The sequence below is a fragment of the Condylura cristata genome, unplaced genomic scaffold (assembly GCF_000260355.1).
Source record: "Condylura cristata isolate star-nosed mole 26May11 unplaced genomic scaffold, ConCri1.0 scaffold00022, whole genome shotgun sequence".
Taxonomy (NCBI): Eukaryota; Metazoa; Chordata; class Mammalia; order Eulipotyphla; family Talpidae; genus Condylura; species Condylura cristata.
This window is the reverse complement of record NW_004567123.1, coordinates 18,793,859-18,808,641: the sequence shown is the minus strand read 5'-3', so window position 1 is coordinate 18,808,641 and position 14,783 is coordinate 18,793,859. Positions and strand designations below refer to the sequence as shown.

Sequence of the window (14,783 nt, the reverse complement as noted above, 5' to 3'; positions counted from 1 at the left end):
CTCTGTCTCTGGTGAATCCTCTCACCCTCCCCGCCTCTGGCCTGTACCCCAGTTCTGTATGCACAAATAAATAAATCTTTAAAAAAAAAAAATCTAGAAGGTGCAAGGAGAGTAGATTAGGAAGGCAGAAAGAAGTAGGTATGTGCCTGGGGCAGGGCGGAAAATAAAAGGCAACTTCAAGTATTTTAGACAAAGTGTGCAATAAGCAAACATTTCTAGAGTGCCTGCCCCAGTGCTGGGTGCCGGGGAGACTGCTGACTCAGTCTCTGTTCCCAGAGAGCTCCCAGCAAACTGTGAGAAAACCTGGCGAGAAAGTAAGAGGGAGCTATACCTACCCATCAAGGGAAGCTGGCGCCTGAGTTCTGAATAGAGTAGACAGTGGCAGCCCAAGGTTACAATGCACACACAGTGAGAGAGAGTGGCGTGCTGGAGTGAGGGGTGTGGGCTGTAAATCTGCTAAACATGGCAAACTGGGTGAGATAAGAGCCAGGAAGAGTAACAAGAAGAGGGCACAGAAGGGGCTTCTGTAGATGTTGGTGGTCACATTCTCTTTCTTGATCCAAGTGCTAATTAATCATCATTTTGTGAAAATTCATTGAACTGTACACCAGTGATCTGTGTACTTTTCCTTATATACGTTATACACAATGAAGATATAACCTAAAATGTCTCCACAAGTAGGTAGGTAAAGGTCAGATCACGGGAGGTGTAGCTTGCATGCAGGCCAAGACAGGGCATCTCAAATCATCATTCCTGAAACAGCAGCTTCCTATGGGCAAGGATAGGGCATCTGCTCAACTTTCAAGCAGAACAGTGCCAAGAGGATTATGAGTTTTGACAAAGTAAGATATGATCTTATTGTTTATCTGCTAGTTTAGCCCAGATACTCAGGCACAGGTTTTATGTGTAAGTTCCAGGCTTTGGCCTTATTGCAGGAATACTAAAGTCAGTCAGCCAAAGGTAAATATGTGCACCGGGTATAGGGAATTTCTTATCTACCCAGACTGAACACATCTTCAAACTGTGTGTGGAGGGGCTCGGGAGGGGAAGGGGACTGGGAGGGTGGGAAACAAAATAAGTCTTGCCAAGACCTGGGGTAAAACTCTTCCCCCAGGGACTACATCTTTAAGTGATCTGCGGGGGGGGGTGGCAAAGCTACAGGGAGGAATGGGAAAGAGATGAAGTAGAGCAGTGGGGACTGGTTCAGGATATGGGCTTCAAGTATAATGAGCAGACACTTGGTCATAGACAGTGACCTGTACCAGGACGGACAGAGGGACAAACTAGAATGTGAACAAAAGGGCTCAGGTGCCACAGGACAAGGAAGGAGCACCACAGACTGAGCAGCAAGCACGACTGCCAGGGAGAAAGAGGAGATGCTGAAGCCCGGTCTAATGTTCTACATTCCTGGACAAGAGTGCTCTTTAACAGGGCAGGCTGTCTCAGAGCAGCCCAGCCATCTGAGATGATGAAGAGGATAAAGATTTATTGAACCCTACTCTCTTCCAGTCACCTCGATAAATACTTTACACAACACATATTACAACATTTCATCCTTCTAGTAACTCCATGAAATGGATACTATTACTCTATCCCCACTTTACAGATAAGAAAAAAGACAGAGAAACTATTTACCGTGGGTTATAAAACTAGTGAGTAATAATCACAGGATTTCAACACCTCACTCCATATCCCCATACTCTTTTTAACTGCCATCACTATGCTACCTTCTTGACTTCAATCTCTGGCTGTCCCATAGAAGTCATAATAACTGTAGCGAGTTTTTTGAACAGGTCCTGCTAAGGAAGTATATGCTAAGCATTTTATATTTCTCAATTATTCTTCTACTAATCCATGAAGTGTACATTATTTCCATGAGCAAATTGAAACTCTCGAGGTTGTAAATAATGTGCCTGGGTTACAGAAATGGTAACTAGAAGGGGCAGGTTTTGTACCTGGGTCGATCTGACAAAAACTCTCCCTTCTTTGTCACTGGGTCATGGGCACGACTTTACTCTAAAGGAACCTCAGAAGGAAGTGGAGGGATGGTCAGGGCTCAGTATTATCACTCTGGCAGGAGGAGAATATCAAATATAAATATCATTTCATTGTTATGTGATTGGTTTGTTTTGTTTTTCTATTTCTTCTTTATCAATTGTGTAGTTCTAGGAATTTGCCCATCTTGTCTAGATTGTTGAGCTTGCTTGCATATAAATGTTCATAGTAATCTCTGATTATCCTCTGGAGAGAATTTCTCATTTTAACTTTCTCCCAGTCCTCCCTAAAAAGGAAGGGCCTCCCTGGTGGCACAACTGGTTGAAGCACAGCACCATGAAGCTATCTGAAGCTACTGCAGCACTAGTTTGATCCCTAGCCAGGGAGCTGACGCACATGGCGCAGCAGACTTCTCCTGTCTCACCCGCTGTTCACCTCAGCACTGTATTTCAGTCAATCTGCCTGTTCTGCTCCCCATTCTGTCTCTGGTGAATCCTCTCACCACCGCCATCCCATACCTCTGGCCTGTACCCCAGTTCTTGTGTGCATAAATAGATCTAAAAAAAAAAAAAGGTTCAGGGAGACCCTATCAAGCCTGAGGGATTTTTATTAGTAATTTTATTTTTTTTTTTACTGAGGTAACAGTGGTTTACAACATTGTATATGATTTGGGGAAAGAGTTTCATTTCTCTTATGGTTTATGCTACAACATAACACCAACCACCAAAATACCTAAGGGAGCTTTTAAAAGGGAAGATATTATTAAGAGTAGCAACCAACACCACAATTTACTGAACTCTTATGACATGGCCCCACAGTATGCTCAGTGTTCTATGTGCAGATGGCCATCTCATCCATTCTTTACATTCACTCTATGCAGTAGGAACTGTTTCAACCCTGTTAAGATAAGGAAACTGTGACCCAGAAGTTAGATGACTTACTGAAGGTGATAAAAACAGGAAGTGATGGACCTGGGACTAGCTACGAGATCAGGCATCAGAGAATCCTGAGGTCTCATCACCTTGCTCTGCTCTGATAGTATTAATCCTTCTTTTTCCTTATATAGCAAGGTCCCTGTCACAGAGGCTCTGTGAATTAGAGTAGAATAAAAGCGGAAAGGGTTCTCAAGTGGCAAACCTCAAGAATTCCTGATCTGGAAATCTCACTGTTGACAAACACCAGCAATAAACAAGCAGAAGTAACCTGTTTGCTTCAGTTTAAAGCCTAACAAAGACTGTCTTACGGAAGTGGAATTATTGTAATTTAGCTCACTGAAAGACAGAGTACCCCTTGACTAGAAGTGAAAAACAAGCTGCTCCTTTAAACTAACATCATTCCTCCCACAGGCCTTTTCCAGCCAACAGCCCATCAGCTATCACAATACAATGGCCTGGGTCTGGGTTTCAGTGTGTGCCACACAACCCTGGGGTGCCACAGAAGAAGTCAGGGAAGAACAAGTAGAGGAGTTAAGGGGAATACAGTAAACAAGCCCCCACTTCTGTGGGATACCAGCTGCATAAGTCTGGGGAGAGAAGTGGGAGGTTTACCATCTATCTCTTTACTAATCAAGTTAATTTACCTTGGGGGAAAAATGATATGAAGAAGAAATAAAAATCACTCTACACAGACACGTAGTACTCTTTGAAATCTATTTTCTGTTTTTATTGCTGTTTTAACATAGCTTTGATTATATTTATAAATTTGTGTATTTATACACAAAATACACAATTGTGTATTCTGTTTTAATGTATTCTCACATAATTTACAATTATTTTTTAAACACTGCATGGATAAACTGTACTTTATATAACTATACAGGCAAACCATATTTTACTTAACCATTCATCTACTTCTGAAGTATTTTTCAATTTTTCCTGTCATTATAAATCCTGCAACTAATGACTTCACATAATGCTTTGTCTACAGTTCTGAATTACTTTTGGATAATTTCTCAAAAGTAGAATTAGTAAATCAAAACTACAAGCATTTTAAGACTACTGCCACGCTGCTTTCCCAAGGAGGCTGTATTAATATAAATCATGTAGGATTTAGACATGTAGGATAATGCCTATTTGAAAGCGCCTTTCCCAGAACTAAGAATTATCTCCTAGAATCCTTGCCAATTTGAAAGGGAAAAAAAGTCACTCTGTTCTTTCAATTTGCTTTGCTATAGAGCTGAGAGTATATATTTTTAAAGATTTATTTCATATATTTTATGCATACAAGAGCTAAAGCCAGAGGTGCAGGGGGCTGGGGGTTGGTGAGAGGATTCGCCAGATACAGAGTGGGAAGAATAGGCAGATTGACTGAAATATACTGCTGAGGGGAAAAGTGGGTGAAACAGGAGCCATGTGGGTCACACCTCTGGCCAGAGATTGAAGTGGTGCTGCATCGGCTGTGGATAGCTTCATGTGTTGCATTAAACCCTTGCACCACCAGGGAAGCTTTGTAGATTGTATTTTTGATCCCAATTTTCCACCCCGCTCTATGTCCAGGCATTCCACCTTATAATGCTATAGTGCTCTTCCATTGTAGACAGGATGGAAGACTCCCTCTGGACTCAACCACATGATCCCATTTTGATCAATGGGATGTGACCACATTACGATGCAACCAGAAACTTAAAAAGCATATTCCTGGATTGGACGTCTTCACATTTTGCCTCTGCCATCACTAGGGGAAGAACATGTCTAAATTAGTTCCCCGATGCAGGAGGATGATGGACATGCGAAAAAGAGCCAGCCTACAAAAGCCAACTATAGCCAGCCATTGATGTAAGAATAAGACCAATGAAACCAACTGTCCAGCCACATTCAACCTAAATCAGCTGACCCCCTCCCTGACTTACAGATATATGAGCTAAATCAATGCTCACTGTTGTTTTAAACCATAGAGCACTGGGATGATTTATTCAATAACATTTTATTGTTATGGTTAATTGATACAATATTTATAAGTGCCAAAGAAGAATGCAGGGGGAAAAATCTGGAAATATATACTTCAAATGCTAGTAGAAAGACTTCCACCTGTATATTGACTAAAATATCAATAAAGGACCAAAACTAGTATTTAACCACAAAAAAAAAATTGAAAAGGAGATTACAACAAAATAAATTTCAACACAATAGTAGGTGGTACAGTAATAATAACTTAACAATGTGTTAGAAATTATAGTCCAGTGGCCAAAAGAGAGGAATGCCAACAAAAATCAGGCCAACTCATGCCACAGAACTCGTGAGATATTCAGCCCTTTGAAGGACTCATATACTATGAAAAGTGGGCGTTAAGATACAGAAATGCTAATGAAGCTGAAAGTTTGATAACAATGCAGTCAGAACCCCAGGTCTCATCCCAACTATGTGCAGCCACTTGGTTACCCCTACATACCTCACCCCTCAACTTTCTGCTCTATCCCTAGGAGACTATGGTTTTTCTGTAGAAAATTAGTGACACAGGAGGGGTGGATACTATATACAGCACTAGGCTGAGGAGAAGAATGAACTGAAAAATAAAGAAATCGGTCTCTGTATTGCAACCCACTGTTCCTGCTCTCAAAACTTCAGTACTTGATCACATTAACAACCTCGCCCACTGCTACTCCAACTCTGCTATCCGTAGGCAGGAAATTGGAGTATTCCCCTTTGGGAAAACTAAATAGTTAAGAGGAAAAGAAAATCTATAAATGATGACATTTAGAGATACCGCCAATAAAAAAAATTAGCCCACTGATCTCTCCATGGTGAGAATAAGTAATTCTCATGAACACATACACACGTGCATCATGCACCCATCCTGATGTGCATAGCTCCCAAAACAAATTAAAAAAGGGACAGGTGGACCAGAAAGACAATGACATGCTTGGAACAGATGGAAACTGAAAAAAAAATTCAGAGAGATGAGGATATATTGTAATAAAACAATAGAATGCTTTTAAAGAAACAACTGGAGACAAAAATAACTTAAAAATTAAAAATCCAACAGAACAGTTAGAAGATAACAAAGCAAAAAACAAAGCAAAAAAAAAAAAAAGATGGGAAAATTGATAGAAAATAAAATATACAAATTAGGTCAAACAAGCAAGTACAACATGGAGACTCTTAACAAGAGGACAGAGAAAACAGAGAAACAGAAAAGAGATATTTTGAAAAACACCTTTTAGAACTAAAGGACCTAGTTTTTATGTTAAAAAGATCTGCAAAGTACCCAGGATAATGAATGACAAAAGACCCATATTAAGACATAGCATCTAAAAAAATAAAATAATATTATTAAAAAAAAGACATAGCATCATAAAACTTTAAAACATTGAGGATTGAGGATAAAAAGAAGGTTCTAAATCTGTCAGACAGAAAAACTGGGTTACATATACTGGCAATCAAACTGCTCAACAGCAAGCAGGATGCTAGAAGACAATGGAACAACACTTCAAAATTCTGAAGAAAAAGATTTCCCAGTCTAGAACTCTATATCCTAATCCAATGATTAATTTGACACTGAACTAGAATAAAGACATTTTTCAGATATAGACTGATTCAAAATATATCTTTCCTACATCCTTTCCTAGAAACTACTAAAGATGAAAAAAATCAATAAAGGAAAGATGGTATCTAAGAAAAAAGGGAGAATTATAAAGAGCAATCTCAGCGTGACAGCTTGGCACCAAGTCCAGACAACAACCAGGACAAATTAGGGTAGGATGAAGGATGTGTGAGGGAGGCCCCCAGAATAATAATGGAAACAATGGACTACTTCATGTATCTTAGCATTAAAAATAAAACCCTTGGCCCTCCTTGATGGCGTAAGCTAGCCACAGCTGCTTCAGTGGGAGTTCAATCCCCACCCAGGAGGTGATCCACGTGGCACAGCAGACATCTCCTGTCCAGCCTGCTGCTCCCCTGTATGTTAGTCCATCCGTCTGTTCTGCTCCCCACTCTGTCTCTGGGGAATCCTCTCACCTCACCCCTGGCACCTCCGACCTATACTCCAGTTTTTATATGCATAAATAAATAAATAAAAATAAATCTTAAAAAAAACCCCACCAACTACTTTTAGGCACTTTATAGATCTAACAGAGTAACTGGGGCGGGGGACGGGGAATGTCTGTGTGTGAGATGTGATTGGTATAAAAAGAATGGGTAAAAAAAAAAAAGCAAGAGAAAGATAATTATTATGCCCGGGAAAAAGAAAAGGTTGTACCAGAAAAATAAAATCAGTTAATTACTTAGATTCCACCTACCTCTTACATGTTACTCTTAGTTCAGCAGTAAATAATGTATATAGTGTCACAAAAAAATACAGGTTCGATGAATTTTATCAAAAGTGTGACATAATTTATTTAGGAAAATTAGTTAAAGGGGAAGTGTAGATATTAGTATGAAAAAGAGCTAAACATTCATATACCACAGTAGGAATGAAGTAGATAATGTGTAAAATTTATAATTCACTGGAAAAAAAAAGGTCTTATTTAAAAATACAGATGTAAATATTAGTAACAGTTAGCAAATATTTATTTCAAAGAAACTGAACAAGTGATAGAAAGAGGGAGGCAGAGGGTTGCTATTCTCACTATGAGACTTTTAGAAAAAAAATAACTATATGAATAGAGATTCTCGGAGTGGTAGAATTTAAAAATATTTTAATTAATGTTTTCTCTTGAATTACCTAACTTTTTAAGTAATAATCTTGTATTACTTGTGTATTACTTTTTTAAGTAATAATCTTGTATTACTTTTACAATGTTCTTAAACGTTGCATTGTTTTTTAAAAAAACTTACAGTTTGCTGCTATAAGCCCTACAGATTTAGAGCTGAGCTTTGTACTTTTCTTTGGGGCCTTACCTTTTACCGTGGTCAGAATGAAGAAAGCAATGAGGGTGTTGTTGATGGCGCACGTAGACTTGGCAACACATGACAAGATGGTATAGGGATTTAAGAGATAGCTGGGGAAGAACACATATAACCGGCATTAGTACTCCTGGTAAGGACCTGTGGTACTCACCACCACAGTCAGGAAATTCAAAAGATTTATTAAGAGCATACTCATGGGAAGGCATTTTCTTAGAAATGAGTTCTTCTGAGTAAAAGGAAACAGAATGGGGTTGGAGGCAATGAATATTCACCTGCTAGTTTGTGGTACTCTCTCTGGAAAACCATCATATTTAATTATTCAAAAATCCTATAAGTTAGCAACATTATTTTTATTTTTACAGAGGAGGAAGCTGAGAATCAGTGGTTAACTAACTTGCCTGAGGTTTCATTAGCTAAAACACTTGATTCAGGACTTTCTAACTCTAAAGCCTATGGTCTTTCTACGACATCAGACTTCAAAAATGATAAAATTCCCCCAGTTTCCACAGAGTTATATATTTTAGGAATGGCAACAGTTGTCTTATGAAAACCAGGAAACTTTTTCTTCAATCCGTTTCCTAAACTCTGACACAGCCCACACCTCTCCTTCAAGAGTAGCTTGGATTAGCCCTGTTGATAGCCACTGAATCAGTCTCTCAGGACAGAATAAGTATCTGCTGAACTCACAAGCTAGTTGGAATAGAATTTCACAGGATATCTTAGGTTGAACTACTAACAAGACATTAATCTGAAACTTTTACTCTTTTCCTAAAATGAAAAGAAATGGACTGTGAAATACATTTTAAATGCTGTGAGTAGGGAAAAAAAAATCAAATAGTCATAATTTATTATTACTTTTTTGTTTCTGTCCTGTTTCCTCAAAAGATTTGTGGTAGCTTAAAAGTAAAAATAGAATCAAGACCAGGGAAAGAAAACCTACAACATTGTAATAATCACCTTCTAACTCTGAGTTTCCTGACAAAGTGAAAAGTGAGATCAATTACATAATTCTGACTACAGATGGGATGAAATATACTAGTGTCTCAGAGACAGATTATAATTATTGTTAACAAATAAAGCCCTTAAATCCAATACCTCCTAAACCGTAAGATTAGCACTTCTAAAGCCAAAAGCCTAGAAATTGTTGGTGTTTTTTTTTCTTTCAACAATCACAGTCCTATTATTCAACCTTTAAAGTACTATCTACTACTATTACAAAACTATCCCCAGAAGACATATGAGTCCATAATGGATTCATAATATTGCTAAATCTCTGGTTCTATTAAGATAGTTACCATCCAGTATTGCTGATATACACAGATATAAACTGATATTCAAACTTTTTGATGGGAAAGAGAAAAGAAAGCCATTTCTAAATAACAGATGATGCTCAAGAAGCAGGTGCATAGCCATCTATCTCAGATAGTGGAAAACAGATTGGCACATACAGCAGAAGACTGAATAAACTGTCCTCATAAAGTTCCTTTTAATTGTGAAGTTCTATAGTCATATTTTTCCATGAGGAAACTTGTCTGTCTTATTTACTATGTGTCCCCAGAAACTAGTATATCATTAATATTCAAAGACTATTAGTTGACTGAATATGTATCCACATTTGCCTACCTCAGGAATATAAACAGGAATAACCTGAAAGAATTATATATATTTTTTTAACCTGAAAGAATTAAATTTACTGGTAGCATTGAATACTCCTAGAAATATTTTTTAAAAATCTCAGTTAATTTCCACTTTCCCAAACTGATCACCAGTTGAGATGGGTCTGTTTTGACAATTTCTCTCAGTTTGCTGAACTATAAGTTAGGGACTAAGTTATACCTAAAACATAGGCGTGCTTACAACAACAGTCACATAGAGATCAGAATTTTATCGAATCCATGAATATCAATTGGAAAATTTTTTTTTGTTTGTTTAACAGAAACACTGGCTCTAAGTAGGCTGGATGCCATATCAGCATTGAGTCAAAACACATTTGTGAAGGGTTGATTGTGCATGTCCCTGTGTTAAGGCTTTGTCCCAAGAGAGACAGAATGGCTCTGTCTTTTTTGCTGGCCAGAACCCCAGTTGTGCAACAGAACTACAGCAAATACTTGATGACTAAGACTGCAAATCTCCAAAAATACAACAAACAACATGAGAAAGTCTCATCAGATTTTCCTCACACTCATCGGCACTAAGCCCTGTTTTGTCAGAGAATACTTACAACAGGGCCACTTTCAGAGGGATGTAACGCATTTCCACTGGGGTTCGGATGAGTTCGGCCACATCTGGGGCATACTGATCTAATTCTAGGAGGAGTTTCTGCTTTTTAAACTGGAAAAAAAAAATGACATAACACATGAAATAATTACTTCACGAAATACAGTACTTCCCATTGCTGTTAAAGAAAGATATGAGTACTTCCATGGCACGGACTTGCCTGGCCTAGCCAACCTTTCCAGAATCATCTTAGCCCATCTCTCCCAGCCACCTTTCCCTCTTGGGTTGCAGCACCAAGAACATGCCATGCCCCTCCTGCTCCTGGCCCTCTGCACCTGAACATGGAATAATCTCCTCTTTCCTTAGGTAACTCCTACATAGTCTTTAGATCTCAGTTAAAACATTACTTCCATACTCACCTTCCCTAGCTAGATGAAAACTTCCTTTTATATACATTCTTTCCTAACACTGTGCACAGTTGCAACTTTATGTGACCCATTTATATCCTTTCCCCTCACCAGACTATTAATTCCATGAGGGCAGAGACCATATTAATTTACTAATAATTGGCGCAGTGAACAAAAAATAAATAGATGCTGAATGGCTGAATCACTGAGTGGCAAAGCAAAGTTCTTAGCTATTTTGAAGAGTTATCATAAGTGGTCCAGGGAATCCAAAGTTCTGTTACAGAGCAAACTATTTTTTTCTTGTGGATCAGCATAATCCCCTGAATGTAACAGTAGCTTGGTTTTTCTTCTGAGCTCTCTTGGTTCAGGTTTCTGTTTTGCACAGAGGAGATGGGGAATGGCCACGATGAAGAGAAGGGGAAGGGTTGGGTGTGGTTGGACAGCTGGATAGTTAAGAGGGAGTGAAATGTGGGTGGAAGGCGCTTACCTTCCCCTGGTATGTCTCAACAAGTTCATGGGTGTGTTCCAGAATGAAAAAAAAAAAAAAATTAGGCAATGCTATAAGCAGACATGGCCGGATTAAAGATGGAAAGAGCCTTTGAACCCAAAATAGGGTAGCCCTGCTGATTTAATGATCATGAAATCTTATTTAGATAGTAAAAAATCTCTGCTGCAACCTATTATAAATCAAGAGTATTTCAAGGAACCAAGTAGCAAGTTCTTAAGGCTCTGTGCTTGATTAAATATTTAATGATGACAAAAGCAGGTGGCAAGTGGCTACATATCACATTCTACCACTTGCATTAAGTTAAAAGCATGCAAAACAATACTGAATCTCACTCAGAGGTAGGTGTGGCGTGACAGTTGCTGAGGTAACTCTACACCTAGAACCTATACAATGTTGTAAAATAACATTACCTCAATAAAAAGAAAAGAAAACCAATACTAAGTTAATTAGGGATGTTTACAAATGTAGTTAAAAATGTATGGGAATGATAAACACTGTTTTCAAAACAGTGGTATTTTATAATAAATAAAACACAAGATGAAATATTCCAACAGTGCTAAGGGGTTATTTACAGCGACGGATAAATCTCCCTATGAACTGTTTTTTAATTAACATGGGGGGAAAAAACTGTGGTGACTAAATAAGACGATAAGGATAAGGAGATAAAATTATCAGCAACTCCAGGCGTAATGTTTTATTTTTTTTAAGCTGAAACAGGTTCATGATGCTATTCTATATGCATTTTTGTATGCCCTAGAATTTTTTAAATTTAAAATAGAAAAATTGTTTTAAAGAGTCATCTTTCAGCTCAAGGGAAAATTAAGAGGTTGTCACAAGAATTCAGGTAACCCCAAATTTCTTGCAATAGAGGCTTAACCAGTAAACCTGAACAAAGTTTAAAAACCTCCTTTTGATCATCTCTAAGAGCCCAAGTTAAGTAGTGGGAATTATCAACAGTAAAATTTATGCTGCCATTTGCAGCTGGGGTTGTTTAATTAAAAGGACAAAGTATAAACTAAGGGGCTTTTATCAGAGGTAAGCGGAGGGCTCATCAAACAAAGCGCTCAGTGAGGACAGCTGCAGCAGTGGTAGAAGGGCGACAGGAGGTCCCACTAGCTAAGGGTTCAAGGTCGCAAAAAAGCCACCTGGGGAGTGTGATGCCACAAAGAAACCTGTTAAAAGGAAACAGTGTGGTCCTCCCTGGTGGCGCAGTGGGTTAAAGCACAGCACTGAGAATCTAAAGCTGCTTCCACATGAGTTTGATTCCCGCCTGCCCCGGAGGTGACCACATGGCGTGGTCACCTGACCTGCCCGCTGCTCCCCTCAGCAGTGTACTTCATCAATCTGCCTGTTCTGTTCCCCACTCTGTCTCTGCCTGTACCCCAGTTCTGTATGCATAAATGAATGAATGAATGAATGAATGAATGAATGAATGAATGAATGAATAAAAGGAAACAGTGCATCCAGGAGTAGCCAGAGAGGGAGGTGGGAATGCAGGCCCATTCCCCGGGTTGGAAGGCAGCCAGCAGGACCGTAGTAAGAGATGGAGGCAGCTAAAAGGGGTGTGTAGACTGCAGAGGTGACACTGCCAAAATGAAAGAAGAGTTCTTCCTTAAAACCCCATTTCCCCCAATACTTTAAAAACAGAATGATTTTATGAAAGAAGTCTCCAGGAGATGGGCAGTCAGTCCAGCAGTCTCCAGGTCCTTTGCTACTTCTCCTTTTGCCTCCCTCAATCTCACCAGCAAGGCACCTTGCGCCTGGCCTGGTGGGCCCAAGACTGAGCTCCCCTGAGCATAGACAAAATCTCTTTCAAAAATTTCCAGAGCATCTAGTTAAGAGACAGGAAAGTGGCTACAAATCTAAGGAAAAGTAAACACACAAAAACACACACCCCACAAGAAAATTTCAGAAGAAAAATGAGTTTAAAAAGCATGATCTAAAGTCAAAAGAAAAGTATTTGTAGATATATTCAGCAACCTTGACAATGATGGCATTTAAAGCTATCCCAGGAGAGAAATATAGGGGAACCCAATAAAGGATCAGGGGAAAGAAATAAAAAGTAACAATTGAAAAAAACACAACACAGCAAAGCAAAATAAACAGACAACTCTAAATCAGAGACATTCTGCAGAGGAGGGGAGGAAGAGGGATCAAAACGAGGGAGGGAAGAAGATGAAGGTGAGAGTACACAGGTGAACTGGTGGTGGAAATACTTTGGGGACTACACCTGAGAAAACAAAGCAAACACTGTAAAAAAAAATGAACAGTGATGTTTTATATATATATATATATATATATATATAAATATATATATATACACACACACACATAAACTTTTTAAAAATGACCTAACAGGTAATTACCTCAATGTATTGTTTGTGATCATTAATCAGCTTATACACTGATGCTTATATGCTTTTCCATACATGTTACATTTCAGTAGAAACTTCTAAATTTAAAAAATGAACTCCAAAGTGGGGTTTTTCTTCTCTTCTAGCCATTCCCCCATAAAGCTCTTTTCTTATTTCTTTGGAAGACCTGATTTTGCAAGGACATAAGTTCCCTACATCAAATAAAGAGCTTTTTCTAATCATTGTAGCTGTGTCTACACCCATTTGCATCCCCAAAATTATGGTGCTGGGCGTGAGGAGTGGGAGAGTGAACAATCCACCCCCACCAAATCTCCAACTGTTAGTCTCAGCACTTTCCAAATTCAGGAGTCTATCCTCCAAAGTTACACATTGAGGGACCACTTGCAGTTTTCTAACAGGAATTCTGAGTTTCAGGGAGGAAACACCATCTCAGCAAAAGACAGACTAGATTAACATGGTTTTCATCAAGCCAGGCAAATGTTAACATGTCATGGGAATCAACTGGTTACAATCAACTAGCATTCACATTCCACAGGTCCCAGCTAGAGATGGAGGGTGAGGATGGAGTCCCCCACTCAACACCATAGTTTTCTGGGGTTGAGTTTTGGTGCAGAAACTGCTTTAATAAGCAGGGACAAAAAATCTCAAATCCTAACAAAACTAAGATGTTTCCAGAATATATGATATGGGCCCATTCTAACAAAGAGGTTGGAAGATCTGGAGAAAGATGTGCTGATATTTTATCCAAATCAATGGTCTGTCAACTAGAATGAGTTAATTTTTGACATTGTATAAATAAAACTCTTATTCTGAGTTTTTCCAATAGGACAAATTCTGATGGAAAAACAAACTATCCCAAGTTTTAATTCCGTTTTGGCGATAAAATAATGTCTTGTGCACTAAAAAACACAGTACTGACAAAAGCCCATTCAGTTTTCTCACATTCTCTTTACATCACACAAAGGAAAACAAATGTGTCTCCATAAAACTGAGAAATGACAGGAATTAAAATTATTAATACTCTATATTAAAAATATCTCTACTATTGACACTGAAGACTTCACTTTGTTAGGGAAACTACCAAAGCGTAGTTTCATATCTTCCCAATTTTACCTCAACCATTAGAAAATGGTTTAGGCCCTCCTTGGTGATGCAGCAGGTTAAAGTGCAGCACTGCAAGCCATCTGTAGCTGCTTCAGTGTGAGTGTGATCCCTGGCCCCGGAGCTGATCCACATAGTGTGGCAGACCTCTTCTGACCTACCTGCTGCTCCCCTCAGCAGTGTACTTTGTCAGTCAGCCTGTTCTGCTCCCCACTCTGTCTCTGGTGAGTTTTCTCTGTGCCTCTACACTGTACCCCAGTTCTGTATGAATAAATAAATGAAATGAATCTTTAAAAAAAATTATTTTAAAAAAATGGTTTAGGGGCCCTCCCTG

The 14,783-nt window shown here is 38.8% G+C and overlaps 1 protein-coding gene across 1 annotated transcript in view; it reads right to left on the bottom strand.

The window, feature by feature from the left end:
• Positions 1-14,783, bottom strand: part of PIGU (phosphatidylinositol glycan anchor biosynthesis, class U) — a 78,478-nt gene that overhangs the window by 44,257 nt on the left and 19,438 nt on the right. The window contains exons 5-6 of the mRNA XM_004687265.2: positions 10,063-10,172; positions 7,833-7,933 (exon numbers count right to left, since the gene is read on the bottom strand). Coding sequence (XP_004687322.1) covers positions 7,833-7,933; positions 10,063-10,172 — 211 coding nt within the window. The remainder of the gene's footprint in view (positions 1-7,832; positions 7,934-10,062; positions 10,173-14,783) is intronic.